Source organism: Rhinolophus sinicus, linkage group LG03, assembly GCF_036562045.2.
Source record: "Rhinolophus sinicus isolate RSC01 linkage group LG03, ASM3656204v1, whole genome shotgun sequence".
In the NCBI taxonomy this organism is placed as follows: domain Eukaryota; kingdom Metazoa; phylum Chordata; class Mammalia; order Chiroptera; family Rhinolophidae; genus Rhinolophus; species Rhinolophus sinicus.
The window spans coordinates 120,845,318-120,863,652 of NC_133753.1; the positions used below are offsets into that span (position 1 = coordinate 120,845,318).

Consider the following 18,335-nt stretch of genomic DNA (forward strand, 5'->3'; position numbering starts at 1 on the left):
AAGTCAGATGTAGGTAATTTTGTGTACAGAGAAAATTATTGCTGGTGACAGTAGTAAGGGAAGAAAAATAAGCTTCTCTCCTTTTCCTGACTCCCAAACTTGGGCCGAATTTTCTCTGTCATTTTTTCAGTAACATTACCATAACAAAAATGTTTTCTGAAGCGTCTCAAGCAAAATTTATTACTGGCCCCACAGCACAGTATCGGATGCCAGTAAGGAGCTGGAGGCTACACTAGAGTTAGACGTAGTTCCTGTCCAAGAAATAGCAAACCGCCAGACAGATGAAGCACACAGACTCGGAAATGCACCAAAAAGCTTTTACGACCACTACTGTCTTTGAGAACAAGGCAAAACTGTACACCGCGGATTTTAGAAAAAGATATTAGACAACTGAAGACAACTTGGCTGAACACATCAAGGACATAGCACTTGGAAACAGTTTTTCAGCGCCTTTTCTTTAGTCCTTCCCTTCAGTACCAATATTATAGCTGTCATATATCACTTGACAGGGCGGAAGGAGAAAGTGAGGGATGTGTTTGGTACAGAGTTCATATTTAAAATTTTTGTGGAAAAGCTGACAAACTCAGGCTTTATTTTTGAACAGCCTGTTCTTTATTTAAAAAAAAAAAAGAAAACTAAACTCATGGTAATCTGCAAGTAACACCTGTAGTATCACAGCCATTTCTAAATGTGGTGGTGGAACAGGACAGTCTTCAAAGGGCTTCCGTCGTGTGGGGAGCACTCCGCATGGAAGGGAGGGACGAGGAGCCCCGACTTCCACCTAATAACTGACCATTAACTGAACCACATGGAACATGCATGGTCAGATCCAAGGACAGAGAGATGGGGACTTCATTGCTATAAACAACACTTTTGAATTAAGAATACATTTATTTTTGTTTTTGAGAGAGCAAAGGTATCCTTCAAAGGTCATAAGAAATTTGGTATCTAAGTTGCTGATAATAAAAAATACAATTCTTGAAATTTAGTTTATTAGTATTTTTTTTTATTTGTAAATTATGCTATACAGGCTTCATAAAGGTCTAGTATCATTTTTTTTATTACTGTTAAACTATTTTAATCTCCAAAGGTCTACAGTGGGTCTAAAGAATATTTTGGGGAATCATTAGAAGCGTATTATTTGAGAGTAGAAGAGTAAGGTTGCTTAGATAAAACATAGAATGCCCAGGTAAATTTGAATTTCAAATAAACCATGAATAATTTCTTAGTGTAAGTATGTCCCACATTATTACACAGGACATACTTCTACTAAAATATTATTCTTTATCTGAAGTTGAAATTTAACCAGGTATTCTATACATTTATTTGCTACCTGGCAGTCCTATTGAAGAGGTTACTGATAACGTATATAAGATCTAACCTCTAGATTACATTTGCCCTTTAACCCTTAGAAAACCCAGAGTAACCCATATAAGAGGAATTAAATTAAAAATTTCATTCTTTGAAAAATATTTAATCTCAGAATATCACTAAAAGTTATATATGTGTTTGAAATGTAATAATTTTAAAGCTTATCACTGAAAGCAGGCTTTCAAATGCCACTTTTAAGTGAGGAAGGCTCAGAAACCAAACTGTCCCCAAACAAGGGCATGTTTAAAACTATTGGTTCTTTCTAATTATATTTAACCTCAGGTTTTTATCAAACTGTTATGTTCTCCGTATTTTTTTTCTTTGTTTTTTTCCCCCCATTTCTTGTTTCTATGGCTTTGAAGGGGATGAACTGGAATCCTAAAAGAACTAGAAAATAATAGGTTAATAATGGTATCAATAACCCTAGTCTCCAAGGCAATACAGCCACCTTCCTTCCTTTCTTTCTTCATGCATTCAACAGACATTCAGCAAACCTGTGCTATATAGAGAAGACTTATGCTGAGTGTTACAGCAAGCCCTGCACTCAAGCAGCTTACAGTTTTGCAGGGGATACACACAGGTGACCTCCTGGCGAGCCCATGGGGGCAGAGCGAAGTGTGAGAGTAACAGAAGGAAAGGAGGCAGACCAAGCACTGAGAGAGAGAGAGAGAGAGAGAGAGAGAGAGAGAGAGAGGAGCCACACAACTCATTCCTTGTTGGGGGCCAGGGGAAGGCCTTGCAAAGTGCTGAAGGAAAAGGGAGAAGAAAGACATTCCAAGCTACATAAGTGACACGACCAAGACAGAAACCTATTAAAGGACAGAGTGTAGTGATAAATAGGCAAGTAGTGTGCTGTGATGACAGCGATCAACAAGGCCAGATTAGGAACTGAGACTGAAATGGTAGTCTGGAGCCTTAAAAGTCATGCTGGGGGGTTTTGGCGTTCGCTGTAGGCAGTGGGGGGTAGGAAAGTAGATGGGTCAAAGAAAGGGATAAAAGGAGGGTGGGAGGGAGAGAAAAACAGGTCAAGAGATTGATAGGTAATATATATACGAAATCGATTATTCAGTCACATTAGGTTAATTACATACACGTAATAAATTTGGGAAATAAAATTTGGCATCACTTTTGGATCTAAAGTATCTATGTGTACATATCACTGAATATTCCTGGTAAGTGCTCCTTGCCAAGCTAAAAACTCTATCTTAGGTAAAGCCTAAGATAGTTAAGACATCGGGATGCATGGCACACTTTTCATCCAGAACAGATTCTGAAATCAGGGAGACTGAGAAAGAAATTATAATATATCCCAGGGTGCCACCATTTATTTTTACTACATTAATATTTCTTTGTCACCTACCAGAAAAGGAATCTATTTGTAGTCTCTGGCTTTTCTTTGAAGAGCTGAGGAAAATGGTATTGTGAGGTCAGGTGCTAGACTCACACACAGATGGCAGGGAAGTGTCCATGTGACCGTGTGCTGGGGAGCAGAGGCGAGGAATGGAAAACCCAAGGAAAAGGCTGTAATTGCTCTTTCAGCAGCTCGGGCAGAGATGTAGATTTGATCTAATTAATTTTGTATCCTCTTGACAACTTGCTGAATTCATCTAAGGTCTTGATGAGATTATTGTGGAAAGAGTAGAAGTAAAAAAAGTTCAATGTCAGCCATGTAGAAAGCTATTTGATCTCCCTGCCTGTCTGAATCTGCACACCAATATTTGGATTTTCTAAAAAAAAAAAAAATTGGATTTTCTTTCTAGCGATATCAACTAAATCCTTTTCCCCATTTTTCTCAAAAAAACAAAAGACTTAATTTATGATTATGGAGACTTGACTTTTTTCTTCTAAAATCAGCAGCTTAAACCTTAGGATATTTAAAAAATCAACTTACCTTCTAGTTGATCTACAGCCACTTCTTACCTTTAATCTACAGCCACTTTTTCAAACCACATCACTATTGACAAGAATTCATTCTACCCCCACCCTTTTCCTGCAATCTCTCTTTTTTTTTTCATTCTCTCCTATCTTTGCAAAAACACACAATGACAAAGTTTTCTAACAGCTTAATAGAATTTTCAAGGACTACCGGGACTAGGTTAGGCATGATCTTATTAACTGAACATCTGGAGTAGTTAAAATTTTACTCCTTAATTGATTCAACTGCACTCTGTTCATTTAAAATTTGTTATGTTCTAACAGCAAAACTGTGAGGAGTCAATTTGTTTTTTGGGTCATGCATAATAATGGAAAAAATAGTACTAGTAGCTTTATAATAAAACTTTCTGATGACCTCATTTCCTGGAGTTAAAAAAAAATGCTTGTTACAAGTTTTATTTCGCACACCTCACTGCTCCATAGACAAAGAAGTCTAGCTAGGGCAAAACAGGGGAAACCGAGATGTTTCCTGAACACAGCTTCTCTTTTCTTCACATTATACGTGAGAATGGCTTAAAAGTTGCAAGAGTTGCTCAGAACACATAATTCATACCATTGCCATAGAGAGAAAGAGGACAGAAAAGCTGTCTGCATGCACTAGTCCCAGGAAGATACAGGCTGTGCAAGTATTAGGTACAGTCCCACAAAGAGTAGGGGCCGTGCTGCAGGCCTGAGAGGACCCACATGAACCACATGTAAACTTCCCAGCACCTTAAATTGTAGAAGGGCCCTGAAATAAACTAGTGCAATTGAGCTGGATGTATTGAAATACATTAGCAGATGCACAGTAGACAGGATCTTAATCAGTGTCAGAAAGCTTGTTATTAGCAGTATGAGGGTTAGTCATCCTTAGTTAATATTTCTTAAGCTCTTGGAAGTCTACAGCCTGAAAACTGTCTTTGTAAAACAGTTCATTTTTAATGGGATAATAGGAATTTCTCACTCCAATTATTTTTAAATTTCATGTTTTTTAAAGGGATGCATTCTTTTTCAAATATGTATCTGCAATTACATTTCTTCACTAAAGGCAAGGCAGTCATTATGAACTGTACAGAAATAATGGAAGTTCAGGACAGTCACCACTGACAATGCTTTATTAGGAGGGAAAATGATGTCAAGAAATTTATAAGGCAGCAAACTGCATTATGCCTAACCTTTTGGACAGATTAAAGCTTGCCGTTTCCAGTCTTACAGCTTCTTGCTATTCATAAAAAATTGATAACACTGGACACAATCATCTGACATTTGTTAAGGTAATAAATATAGCCTAAGTGCTGATGGGTCTTGCGCTCTGTGATTTAAAAGCACACAGCAGAAATTTCATGTAACTTAAAATGTCTTATATGAGTCTACGGATTTGCAGATTCAGTTCAACTCAGCAGATCTGCAAGCACTGAGCTCCAAAGAGTACAGTTGTGCTAGGCATTTTTATTATCAAGTAGGACCTTAATTTGGGGAGTGAACACATGAACTCAGGTCCCTCCTTCAATCCAGAAATATAAAGGGAAAAGAATCTTCCTGAATTTCTCATTCTCTCGCCTGATCACGCAAAGATAGGGGAAAAGATCTCCTGAACCATTACCAGATATCGCTTGACGTCTGTGCGTTGTTTGAGTGGAGTTGATTTCCAGGTGATAGGAGATGAAGGCCTTTAAAGGAGTTTGCTCTATTCAGTAGTGAGCTCCCACTGAGATTCTGCTTCTTCTGTCCCTGGGACTTGGTCCTGACTGGGCTGACCCAATCAAGGGCATATCTGAGCCCTAATACCAACCACTCACTACCTGATGGCCCCTGTGACAGAGATGGGGGAACATCAGAAATTTCCCTCTATATCCTCATACTGAGGTAAATAAAGAGACCACAGGCATTTTTTTCCAGCAGCTTTTGGCTCTAGCAAATTGGGCAGTAGTGGCATGGTGTTTTAGGCCGTGTGTCAAGCTTTTGTCAGGTACCAAGTGAAAGTATTAGGGATGTGTTTGTCTTTCCAATAAAACATATCAATTTTGTATTGTCTATCAGAATATGGTAACTGCAGTAAAGAAACTGTCATTCACAAGACCCATTAAAGACTCATACTTTGAACACCCAGGAAGACTACCGTGTTTCCCGGAAAATAAGACCTAGCCGGGCAGTCAGCTCTAATGCGTCTTTTGTAGCAAAAATTAATATAAGACCCGGTCTTATTTTACTATAAGACTAGGTCTTTATAATATAATAAATATAATATTATATTATACCCAGTCTTATATTAATTTTTGCTCCAAAAGATGCATTCGAGCTGATTGTCCGGCTAGGTCTTACTTTCGGGGAAACAGGGTACATTTCTTTATTTAAAGTCTGGCTGTACACTGCCTCAGTGATGTGTGAGGTTGGCTTTAAAGTTAACATTTAGATGCGTTTTTTGGAATATTAGTCATGTCACTGAGGGCAATGTTTCTCAAGCTTTCGTGAACAGAAGAATCATCTGGAGGCCCTGTTAAAACACAAATTTCTGAACTCCAACTCCAGAGATTCTCATTCCAAAGGTCTGAGTAGGACCCAAGGACTTGTATTTCTAGCAAGTTATAGGTGATGCTGATGCTGAGTAGGACTGATTTGGACACTTTCCAAGTTGTTATGGATTATTTTATTAAAGGTGACGCCAAGATCTTGTTGTATTTTCAAACCTTTATTTTCCACTCTTGGCTAACACAATTGAACCCTACCAAAGTGCTGCATTAAAACAGGCTATCTTGGACCCTGTCAAAGGCAGGTAACTTGTCAGAAATTCTAGAAACACTTCCCTTACTTTATTAATTGAGCATTAATATGTGTCTCACACCATGCCAAGTGCTTTATACACATTCATTTACTTAATCTATTTAATCCTTCCAACAACACTCATCTCATAGCCAACACTGCTGGAGCTTAGAGAGATTGAGTGATTTGTCCAAGGTCACACAGCTAGTTAGCTGTAGAGCCAAGACTTAAATCCAGGTCTTTATTACCTCAAAATTTATGTTCTTAACCATTAACACCCAGCCTTATCTATAACCCAGACCTCAAGAACTATATTTCTAGCAAGTTTAAGTTGGTAGTTTTAGGAATATTCAAACAGACCTGTTTCCTATTTGTTTATCTTGCAGAGAAAAAAAAAATCAAAGCACTGCAAATAATCCAAAGACTCACCTGAATTTCACAACTTTATAAGGAGATTCACTTCCTTGTTCTGTAGCTTTGATGCCTCATGAGAGCAAAGGAAGAAGATGGGAGCAGGAAGTTAGAAAATAGAAATGCTTTGGTTTCAGACATTACTTAGTGTTGGGTTTCCAGTGTTATTAGAAAGAAAACCTCAAAAAGAAGTTAAAGAGCACAAACATTGCAAAACTTTGTTCATCTGAAATAGTCATTACTTTTACAGAGACAGTGACAGTTGTACCACATGGAACCACAGCCCAACATTCTAGGGCATGGCTTTCAAAAGCTAATTTCTCATGCCTCCCAATCTAGACCCTACTCCACGCTCTGGGTGTAGGGCTCCCACTGGCACTGCCAAACCTAAAACGGGAGAAGAAGAACAGTGAGCCGAGCACTCCTGTTGGCACAGAAGGAGAAATGAAGCTGTTTCTCCTCTAAAAAATATGAAATTGAATGAATTACATACTTATTTTCCCTTTTCTTCCTGTGATGGCCTCCCCAAAACAATGAAAATGCATTGTTTTCCAAGCTGATAGAACTGGAAGGGGATTCAGCCGCAGGCAACCACAACCACCCAGTAAGCATTATTTCAATCTGCGAGTTTTTAAGTAGCTTCTGAACCGAGGCTGTCAAGCAGCCAGGAAGCTGCTCCTACTGTGGCACGGCCAGTCCTTACCTTACACATCTTGTATCAAGACCTGCCAAGACCCAGCACCTAATCTTCAGCCTCCTGTTGGCACAGAAGGGGGAAAACTTAAAAGGAAAAGGAAAGTCTGAGTTATAAACTCTGAGCCCACTTCCATGGCTGCTGGCATGTCGGTTTATGCCTAACCCATCTGGTTCACATTACGCCGTAAGACAAGAAGAAGGCTGCTTCCTGCCGAGATAACCACAGAGAGCTCCCACTGCACTTTCGGTGTGGTCATCTCCACTGGCTGGGGTGTGGCTTTCAGGCGAAATTGCCTCCATTAGGGTTTTTCCCCTTTATTTTCTTCTCTCCTTACCAGGGATTACAGCGGGCCCTCTGTGGTTAGCGGCCGTGGTACTTGGCCCATGACTAGTTCATTCATACTGCCGTGCAGGACGGGAAGCCTGGCATTTTTATGCAATAAGATTTTCAAACAAGAAAAAATGGGTTGTTAGATTCCATTCACCCAAGTTGTTATGAGGATTTCAAGGAAACTAACTGTAGGCTTGTCTTACTGTACAGCAGAATCAAGTCTATTTTTAGGGGATCCTACTCCAGGGCTTTTCTTGGTGTTTTGCCATCTTTCTCAGCTCTCAGACCCAACATGAACCCCACTCGGGCTCAGCAGTAGAGGAAATGTCCATCCTCCTTTTCGCCTTTGCATATTTCTCTAAAGGACACAGAGAGGCTCTGTTGTCTTTGTGGTTCCCCGCTCTCATTTACACAGATGCCTATTAATCACTGCACTACGGAGACAGACACATCCATCATATCACAGCAGCTCCGAAACAGGCACCCAGTGAACGGGTGAGAGGGGAAAGTGTGCGTTTAACCATTTCGAGGTACTGGCTGCCTAGCAAGGTAGCTGAGGGCACATGGGGGCTCTTCCTTGGTATTTAGCTTAATAGGTGCAATTGATTTTATGGGGTTTTTTTTTGGGGGGTGTCTATTTTGCTTCATTTTTTGATAGGACAGATAACGTCTCCCAGCTATTACGATGCAGTAGATACATATGGTTGAAGACAGAGTTTTAATCTTAAAAATAGTAGTAGTAAATTCAAGTAGACTAGCTTTACTTTTAATGCAAAAGTATTGACTCTGAAGCCCACAGTTTTTCAATAATGGATTCAACGTAGAGCAAGTAACCTGAGTCAGCTTTCTTGGGCAAGGAGACCCTTGAAATTGCAAATAAATTAACCAAGAACTTTCCTTCCAAAACTGACATGTCTTCTAAATATCTTTTTCAGTCATTCAAGGCTTTCACAGCCTGCTCCCAGATGATGTTTAGCTCTCGTATTTTTCCTCTACAAACATTCATTCATGCATTCATTTACTATTTATTTAACGGATATTTACTTTTATTCCTGGGGATTCAGTGGTAAATCTCCCTCCTAGAGCTGTCTAGGCGAGAAAACTAAACAAAAAGCAAGTATCAGGAGCGTGATGGTTTTAGGATAGAGAAATGTAGGGCTCAGGACACTTGTAGAAGGAAGAGCTAACCTAGTCTGAGGGAGTTGGAGAAGATTTCCCCAGTTAAGCTGAGACCTAAAAGAGAGGGTCAGAGGAATAGGTGGTGAGCAGGGATATTCAGGGTGGAGGAAACAGCCTGTGTGGGGGCCCACAGGCGAGACAGAGTGCAGGAGAGTGGCTAGTACCTAGCGTGGAAGAGACTGGAAGGGTGTCAGACCATTAGCCATTAACTGAGGACAGCCTTCACTTCCCTTCCCTCCATGTCTTCCGCGGTCCTTGCTGCTTTCTCCACTGCAGCTGACAGCCTCCACCTTCCTTCAGGCTCAGTTCCAATGCCACCTCCTACACAAAGCCTTCGCCTCCCCTCTTGGCTGTAGTGCGTGTCTGAGCACCTGCCTCCCCCCCCTACCAAGTCACAGGGTTTGTTCCTCCTTCACCTAACACAGTGCTTCAGTCCATGCAGTAGCCGTACGCTGAAGACAGCCAGAGATGCTCGGAGCCGAACCCCTGTTACACCAGGAAAGTGATAGCAGAGGCACCCAGCACGTCAGCCTGAGTTAGGAGAGCATCTTTCCTGAGGTGTACTGTCCCAGAGCCTGGCGCTGGGCGCCCCCCTCCCCCCCATGCAAGCTAGGCAATTGCAGAGAACCCACAAGCCGGGCTACCAGAAACTGTTCTTTAAATAAAGAATCTGATGTCTGAAATTTCAAAATGCAGTGACATGCTCATCATAGCAAAAATCAGACCTGTGTTGAACTTCCTCTTATTTCACAGTTTATAATTGTTCTTATTTTGAATCACATATTGCAGGGCCTGGAGGGTGGGGTTCATAATCTTTTCATTGCTTTCAGCCTCTAAAGAGCTTCAAACTGCCCCTCGGAGACCTCCCTCCAGCATATGAAAACTCGCACCTCAGAAAAAAAAGAAAAAAATGGAGAGTCTATTCTTTCTCAGTTCTGCCAATTTCAGGCACGATTTCAGAGAAATCTCCAAGCCATTGTGTGCCTTGCTTCCTGCAATAGGAAGGTTGAAAAAATAAACCATTTAGCACCTTATGACTGGTGAGAAATAGCTGGCGGTTAATGAATCAATGCTAAGGATTTTTCAGAAACTGTTTTCATTACTAATGCCCAATTTTCAACTGTTGAGAGCTGAAGGCCCAGAGGTTGGTAGAAGAAGGCATATCAACACCCTAGGGGAGAGAAGCCAACTCTGATTGGTCCCTTAAAGTGGGGATACCTGAGGAGAGAGCCTACCACCCTACAAAGGCCCTCCTACTTCCCCAGGGTTTCCCTGCAGGTTCTGAAGCAATGATATTCATCCACCTCCAGCCCTGAACCCTTTGCAGGGATGCATTTATTTCAAATTATTCAATTCCACCTGAGCACTCAGTTGTTACAAATAACCCATTTACCCTCATCAGCTCTTTTAGAATTATCCCAGAATGAGTTTCTTTTCATTTTAAAAAGAGTTTCTCTTATTATTTTAAACAAATATTGAGCACCTTTATAGATTTCTTTTCTCTAATGGATGCTAGTATGATTATATTCTGTGACTGTAGATATAACTTGTTTCTGTAACTTCAGAAGCAAGATTAGTCACTCCAAAGAAGACCCACCAAGTTTAGAAGTCCATTTAAAAATGTGTCTTCATTGCATTGCAAACCCATTTATGTAACAATCATTTAGTAGGTGCCCAACTAAGAGCCCTGGGGATGGTGAGGGTGATAAATACATATATGGTCCCTGTCCTCAAAGAGCTGATTGCACGATTATTACCTCACTAGGAGTCTAACTGTAATTGCAGTATTTTGCTCAACATTGCCTACTTTTGTTTTACTTAATTAAAAATTCAAGACTTAGAGGCAGTCCTGAAACATGTACATGTTTTCTGATGTTACCTCAACATATCATCCTTTGGCAACATTTGGACAGCATGAGGTTTGGAGCTGGGAAGACCAGGTCTGTCCCTCTCCCCTCGGGAGACCCACAGCAAATGGAATCAAAAGGAGCAGCTGTGACGGTCACTCCTAGCCGTTGGGGAGCTACTCACTGAGCACCACTTCTCTTTTGTGGCTTCTTCTGACCTTTAGATTTGTCCAGTAAACCAGCATCAAAGCTCTTTCTTATTCATTATTTCATTTGATTCTTGTAACAACCAAATAATGTGTTAACCCCACATTACAGGTGTAAAAACTGAGGCCCAGAGATGTTAAGTCACTCAGCAAGCGGTCACCGGCAGTAAGCGGGAGCCTAAGACTCAGGCGTTAGGAGCTCCCTAGTGCGGCTGGCACCACCCCGGCCTCTGATAAATTTGGTGTCCAATCCTTTGCAGTGACCAATGTCCACAGAGATGATTTAATCATTTCCATGAATGTCCCTTTGCTTTTTTTCATGATATAAGCAGAAAGCGCTAAGTTTACAAGGCATTTTCCAAAAACAACTTTTAACTTCTTGACTGTGCTTTCAACTTAATCTATGATCTGTTTCTAAATTGGACATGTAGTTTCTGGATTTGTACAAGCAGAGGAGGGAAGCCACCTGCTTCATTTTCATGGTAGATATCTCAAAGCTGAAGAGGAAGGAAAGGTTTTAAAGGGCACTATTCACATAACAGAATGGGGGGGGGGGGGCTGTCTGTGACACCATTTTTCTCAAAGGTCAGACCCTGCTTGATTTGTTAACCAAAAACCTGAACTCAAATTCCATCCACTAAAGAGTTTTTCCCAGTGAAAGAGCAAGTGGTTTCCATGAGTCTAAGATAGGCAAGGACCTTCAGACGTGAAAGAATGGAAGCTGAAAACAAAGCAGCAATGGATAGACATGATAGTTTTGCAGTTTTCCCAGTTAAATAATGGATGAAACAAATGGACTGCTCTAGCCTTATTCTTTCCATGTTTCTTCTTAAGCTGAGAGAGCAATTTAAATTGTAAAATGCCAAAGCCAACTGGAGACAGCTACCTATTATATCTGCTCATTTATTGGGAAGATACAGCCCCCATAAATATGGTGGCCTGGAAAAGGGATGCATGAAATAACCATTGCTATGAAAAAATGTACCTAGTACCCCCATCAGTGGTCTCTAGCCCCACTGATATCACCAAATCAATGAGGGAAATGAAACCCATTTTATTCACAGGTGTACATTTTTGTGCTATTATATGTAGTAAGGATGGTCACCAGAACCCCATATACAACCAAAATTGAAAGGAAAGCAGTGCTGTTTTAGCATTACTAAAAGGAAATGCAAATTTAAGGAACAAATTTTCATTAGCACAGTTCCCTGGTGACTTAGGTATTAAAACATATTGGAACACAAAGTCAACCCACTGTTTGGGGAGTTCCACAGCATAAAAGGTGTGAGTTATAGCTGAATTTCCTGCTGGCTTTTTGCTTCTCAGTTTCTACCCCTTGAAAGTTCATGAAGACAAATCTAGAAATATTTGAAAATTGTCACATTTGGAAATTATTCGATGTCTTACCACTTTACATACACTTTCCCTGGGGTGAACTGTCTTGCCTGCCCTTCATTACCAAGGGCATTTGTTTAATCAACAAATCTTTGTTTTTCACAAGAGATATTTGCTGCTTCTATTTATTCGCCACCTAAAGTCACAATCTTTTGTCACAGGACAATCATTTCCATAGTGACAAACTGGGATGTCACAATTGAGGGAAGGAAGACAGTTTAGAGGAAAAAAAGAGAACGTTATCTTCAGGCTAAGGTTTCTTAGTTTTAAAACCGTCACTTTAGTAAACAAAATATGTTAGCACGAAAACTCCCGATAAAGCTGCATTGCTTCGAGGTCTCAACTGTAATACACAGAGCATTTCAGCAGAAGTTTAACAGCTGCATGTTGTGGGTTTGGGAAGGGGTAGAGATTTTTATTTCATTTCATTCTAATTCTGTGCCACTGATATCTGCCAGGAAAATACATTAAACATTCCAGAAAGAGTTGATTTAGTAGATGAACAATGTCTCCTGGGACGTGAAAAGTTACATTTTCTGTCTTACTATCAGTTTCCATAATAGGAACAATGTTTACATTTCCTTAGCCCTTGCAGTGCCTCTAATGTATTCATGTTCTTTCAGTCTCCAGGGGCAGGAATTGAACTGTTTTAGATTTTATTTTTTTTAGCTACCACATCAAGCACTTAAGATCTGACAAATGTGATGTGTATTCTCACTTGGTATTAAAAAATAAGAGCTTCAGTGTTTGCATTTGATTAGTGTCTCAGCTTGGTGGCTGATTAAGCAGGAACAGGGGCAGCAACTTCCTTCAGAAACACCCCATCTTGGTTAATGTAGTGTAAGATTATTGACAGGTGTAGTCATATAATTTTTATTAAATTGAAGAGATTAGCTCTGCGGAAGAATTTCACCGTGACAGCAAACACTAGTTGTAATAATGAGACCTAACACTTCTCAAACTCACTTCAGGGCCGCAAATGGTCCTCTTTTCTAAATATTCTTTCAGTACAAGTAAGGGAAGGGCTTCATTCAAATATTCAGTATATTTACCCGAAATTGGCTGTGCGTGCTTTTTGTTTTGTTTTGTTTTGTTTTTGGAGGGATGATGCAAAATCAGCATGAACTTTTGTAATCTGAGCTTTAGCTATTTTCTTTCAATGACACACACTGTCTTTCCTCCAGTTGCCCAAGGAAGCCATCAGAAAAGACCCTGGAAGCCTGAAGTATTGTGCAATTTGTTCATTTAACGTGCATAAAATCGTTGCCCTTCTCCCTGACTCAAAATATCTCGGTTATCTCAATTTTATAAGAGGAAGATTGAAAAACTAAGGAGAGGGAAAGAGGCATAAAATTTGGAAATGCAAAACTGCCATATTCCACGGAGTGAAGCTGAGTAGAAAGAGCAAGTACTTGAAAGGGAGAAGCACTTTTTAAGAACACAAAGAAGGCAACAGAGTCTATTTACATACTTTCCAGGGGGATGGGGTGGCTTGGGGAGGATTAATTAGTTTGGCAAGATGAGCCTTGATGACAAGTTATGCAGAGGTGCTATTGTCACTTATTACTGTTATTAATTAACAGGGTGAACACCAAACAAAAATAAGCCTCGCGGTGTCCTTTCATTTCTTAACACCATATGTGATGTCTGTTGCAGGAGTGATTCGCGAAAGTTACCTCAAAGGCCATGACCAGCTCGTGCCTGTCACCCTCTTGGCCATCGCGGTCATTCTGGCCTTTGTCATGGGGGCCGTCTTCTCCGGCATCATCGTGTACTGCGTCTGCGATCACCGGCGCAAGGACGTGTCCGCGGTGCAGCGCAAGGAGAAAGAGCTCACCCACTCGCGCCGAGGCTCCATGAGCAGTGTCACCAAGCTCAGCGGCCTCTTCGGTGACACCCAGTCCAAAGACCCGAAGCCAGAGGCCATCCTCACACCACTCATGCACAACGGCAAGCTCGCCACTCCCAGCAACACGGCCAAGATGCTCATTAAGGCCGACCAGCACCACCTGGACCTGGCAGCCTTGCCCACCCCAGAATCCACGCCAACGCTGCAGCAGAAGCGGAAGCCCAGCCGCGGCAGCCGCGAGTGGGAAAGGAACCAGAACCTCATCAACGCCTGCACCAAGGACATGCCCCCCATGGGCTCCGCTGTGATTCCCACGGACCTGCCCCTGCGGGCCTCGCCCAGCCACATCCCCAGCGTGGTGGTCCTGCCCATCACGCAGCAGGGCTACCAGCACGAGTACGTGGACCAGCCCAAAATGAGCGAGGTGGCCCAGATGGCGCTGGAGGACCAGGCAGCCACCCTGGAGTATAAGACCATCAAGGAACATCTCAGCAAGAGTCCCAACCATGGGGTGAACATGGTGGAGAACCTGGACGGCCTGCCGCCCAAAGTCCCGCAGCGGGAGGCGTCCCTGGGCCCCCCGGGAGCCTCCCTGTCTCAGAGCGGCCTCAGCAAGCGGCTGGAAATGCACCACTCCTCCTCCTATGGGCTTGACTATAAGAGGAGCTACCCCACGAACTCGCTCACGAGAAGCCACCAGGCCACCACTCTCAAAAGAAACAATACTAACTCCTCCAATTCCTCCCACCTCTCCAGAAACCAGAGCTTTGGCCGGGGAGACAACCCGCCGCCCGCCCCGCAGAGGGTGGACTCCATCCAGGTGCACAGCTCCCAGCCGTCGGGCCAGGCCGTGACTGTCTCGAGGCAGCCGAGCCTCAACGCCTACAACTCACTGACCAGGTCGGGGCTGAAGCGCACGCCCTCGCTAAAGCCGGACGTACCCCCCAAACCTACCTTCGCCCCCCTTTCCACATCCATGAAGCCCAATGATGCGTGTACATAATCCCAGGGGGAGGGGTCAGGTGTCGAACCAGCAGGAAAGGCGAGGCGCCCGCTCCGCTCCGCTCCGCACGGTCCCGGCGGCCCGAGCACCCACCAGACCAAGACGGCCCGGCCGAGCCGAGGACGCCGCGCCCTCCTCTGGACTCCGGGCTACGCCCGACACGTGGGCCACGCGGTTCGGTGAAGGTTTGCGACGCGGGACTCACCTCCATTCTCTTCACTCTTCCCCCCTACTCCCTGCAACAGGTCGGACTCACGAAAGACTTAAATGATCACAAATATGAGCCAAAAGCACATAGCCACTCACCCCCCGACACACACACACACACACACACACACACACACACACACACACAGAGGTGAACAGCAACTGCAGCTTTTTGTCCGTTACTGCACGGGGCTCTGCCAAACGGGGCTAGCGTTCCACCTTGCAAAACACAAATACGTTTTTAAAAATCGTGAAAGTTAAAATGACAAAAAAAAAAAAAAGAATCCATTGATAATTCTAACTCAGACTTTAACAATGGCAGAAGTTTACTATGCGCAGATACTGTGAAATGCCCACCAGTGTTACAGCTTTCTGTTATAGCAGATGAATGCCATGTTGGGCGACTATGTCATAGATATTTCTGCTCCTCTCTTTTAATGAAATAACGTGACCGTTAACGCAAGTAACTTTATTTATTGTTCACCTTTTTTTTCCTTAAGGAAAGGACTCTTCCACATATTGCCCTATGAACAGCTCTTCATAAAGCCCCTTGAAGTTAAACTATTTAACGTGAAATCCATTAACTGGAATAATTAAGTTTCTTTATTTTTACAATAAATTCACTGAGTAAATAAGTTGGAGCTGGAATTCTGACCTTTGTGTTTGGACTGTCTGATCTCAAGCTAAAAGGAAAAAGAGGGGTATATTTATTTAAATCTACCAGTCAATTTGCTGGTGAGGTCTCTGTTCTATAACACGCAAAAAATTAGTTAGAAGTCCTTCCAGATCCTAACTTCTAAAGCAACCAGGAGAGGAACTTTTAGAATGGCACATCCATGCCCCCTTGCTGCCAACATGGCTTTGTCAGTGGTTCCTACTTTCTGTGAAGACACCAGCTTGTGATATGCCATCTCATTTCACCTTGCATGTGAGACAGCAAACAAAATCCACAAACGGTGTGAACTAATTAATACGCTGGCTGCTATCTTGCATAAATTAATGGTTTGATCACACGGGTTTTTCGTGGGGTTACATCTGTGAATAGCCTATTTTCCACGTGTAAATTTGTGCCTTACACCCTGAGTTGTGTACACTTGTAAACTGTCGTTATGATAAACCTTTTCCCCCTTTTGAAATACAGATATTTATTTAATCCTCCCTCCCCTCCACTCTCACTCCAGTCCTCTGGAAGATTAGCGTCCAGCAGATGGAAGACGAATGCAGTGGTGATGCTTATAATCTCAAAGCCTGGGAAAGCTGGGCACACGACACCCTCCAATTCACACTTCCTTCTAGTGCCAACTCCAACCACCCTTTGGCCATGCTGCCAAGCATGGACCCCAGTGTTGTGGGTGGCAAATCCCCTTTCTCCCTCCAGAGCTCCCTGTTTCCCTTAGATTCTCAGATCATTTCAACATGGTGATATCTTTAACCAGTAGAAAAAGGACTAAAGTCTCAGTCCTCATTTCTGCCATGTCCACTGGCTGGAGAACACTGTGCGGTTGGGCAGGCACCTGGGAGGAGTTTCCAAGCAGTGTGCTTAGTGCACAGGAGCAATGCACACAAAGAAATGACATGGAAATAGATGCAGGCAGGCTGGTCCCTGCTGTGATTAATGAGTAACTCTAAGTACAAGGCCAATCACAATGGATGCTGCAAAAACCTTGACTGGGGCAAAAGATTTTTAATTTTTTTTTAAATTTCTTTATCCTTTTGTTGTTATGCTTTGTAGGGGGGTGGGATGGGATGTGTTTTTCCCCTTGGTTTTCATTAGCTGAAGCACACAGAAGGGACTTTTGTTTACTCGATCATGAACAAAGGAGTTTTCAACATACTGTAAGCCATGCGCATTTTGGTTATTGTTTTTAAATGGTTAAACATTTGGTGGTCTCTTTGTCTCTTTATTTCCAGTTTGATCTGGGTTTAGTTTTGTCTTTTAAAAAAACTTTCAAAAAAAGACAATTTGGGACAATTTTGAGTTAGCTGGTGAAAGTGTGGTGCCTCCATCCACAATCAGTGAGACTTGGGTATGTAGCAAGGTCGCGTGCAGTGTTTTGTTCCAAACATCCCTTGCTGTTGTTCGGGATAGGTTTTTGTTGATTTTGTGTTGTGCTTTTGTTTGGTTTTTTTAAGGGAATCAATGTTTGCATCCTGTGAACTCTACCCTGAAACCATGAAATCTTTCTAGAAATCAAGGTATTGTTTTTTTCCCTTGAATTTTCTTTAGAAATGCAGGACTTAGGAAGATGATGGGTATATATTACCCCGCTACCTTCTCCCCAAATCTTGACTCAAGAGTATTGACGGTGCAGCGCCTACTCTCATCCCACGTGGGCATCATTGCCTCAGCTGTGTTACAGAGACCTGTGTCAAAATTCCATTCCACATCTTTACATCCCACAACCCATTATTTGTGGTGTTAACACTAAAATTCCCACATGTGTTGAGCTGGTCTTCTGCATTTAAGTATTTTTTTCACCTTTTCTTTTTATCCCCACTGCGTGTGGGAGGGAGGGTCCATAAACCTGAGTGTGCCTTTGCTTTCCACCCTTGCTAGACACTGGTAGATGCAACAAACTCAGATTTATATTTGTTGTAAAGTTGTAAAAATATTGTGATGTCACCAATTTTCCTTCCATCTCCACACCCCCTAACATCTGATTCACAACTTAATGTATGCTGTAAAAAAGAAAAGAAAAAAGGGGAAAAAAAAAAAAAAAAAGGGAAAAGGCTCTTTATTACTTAAAAGTAATAAAACAAGACTGTTCATTATCTTTTGTGTCTTGAATGATTTTATTTCTCTCTCAATTTTTCCCTTCTTAACCCTCACCCTTTTTGGGTAGGATTCTACTATTTCCTCCATCTCTATTTGGCTTCCAAACCATAACTAACAATGTAGTTAGACCCATTTGTTGGCAGTACCCACAGCCTCCCTCCCACCCTCACCCCCCAAATTATTGTTGTGTTTTCTCTGCCTGCACCCAGCCTGGCTGGAGCACAATTGTACAGAAGCCACCGGTAATTAAAAGGCAGAGCACGCATTGACTCCCTCGATTCATTTTATGCATTTTCTTTTTATGGGCTTGTTCATCATCAAACATTTATGGTAGGCTTGATAGTTTAAGAGATCAAGGCTAGGATTTTAGTATGTAGGGTCCACTAAAAA

The 18,335-nt window shown here is 42.1% G+C and overlaps 1 protein-coding gene across 9 annotated transcripts in view; it reads left to right on the forward strand.

The window, feature by feature from the left end:
• Window positions 1-15,804, forward strand: part of SEMA6A (semaphorin 6A) — a 121,680-nt gene extending 105,876 nt beyond the window's left edge. For 6 of the 9 annotated variants that reach the window (XM_019746527.2, XM_019746523.2, XM_019746526.2 and 3 more), the window contains one exon: window positions 13,767-15,804. In XM_019746527.2, coding sequence (XP_019602086.1) covers window positions 13,767-14,962 — 1,196 coding nt within the window. In that variant the 3' untranslated portion in view covers window positions 14,963-15,804. Of the gene's footprint in view, window positions 1-130; window positions 3,708-13,766 lie in introns of those variants that run through there. The other 3 variants (XM_019746531.2, XM_074328581.1, XM_019746532.2) reach the window with 2 other exon arrangements.
• The last annotated feature ends 2,531 nt before the right edge of the window (window positions 15,805-18,335 follow it).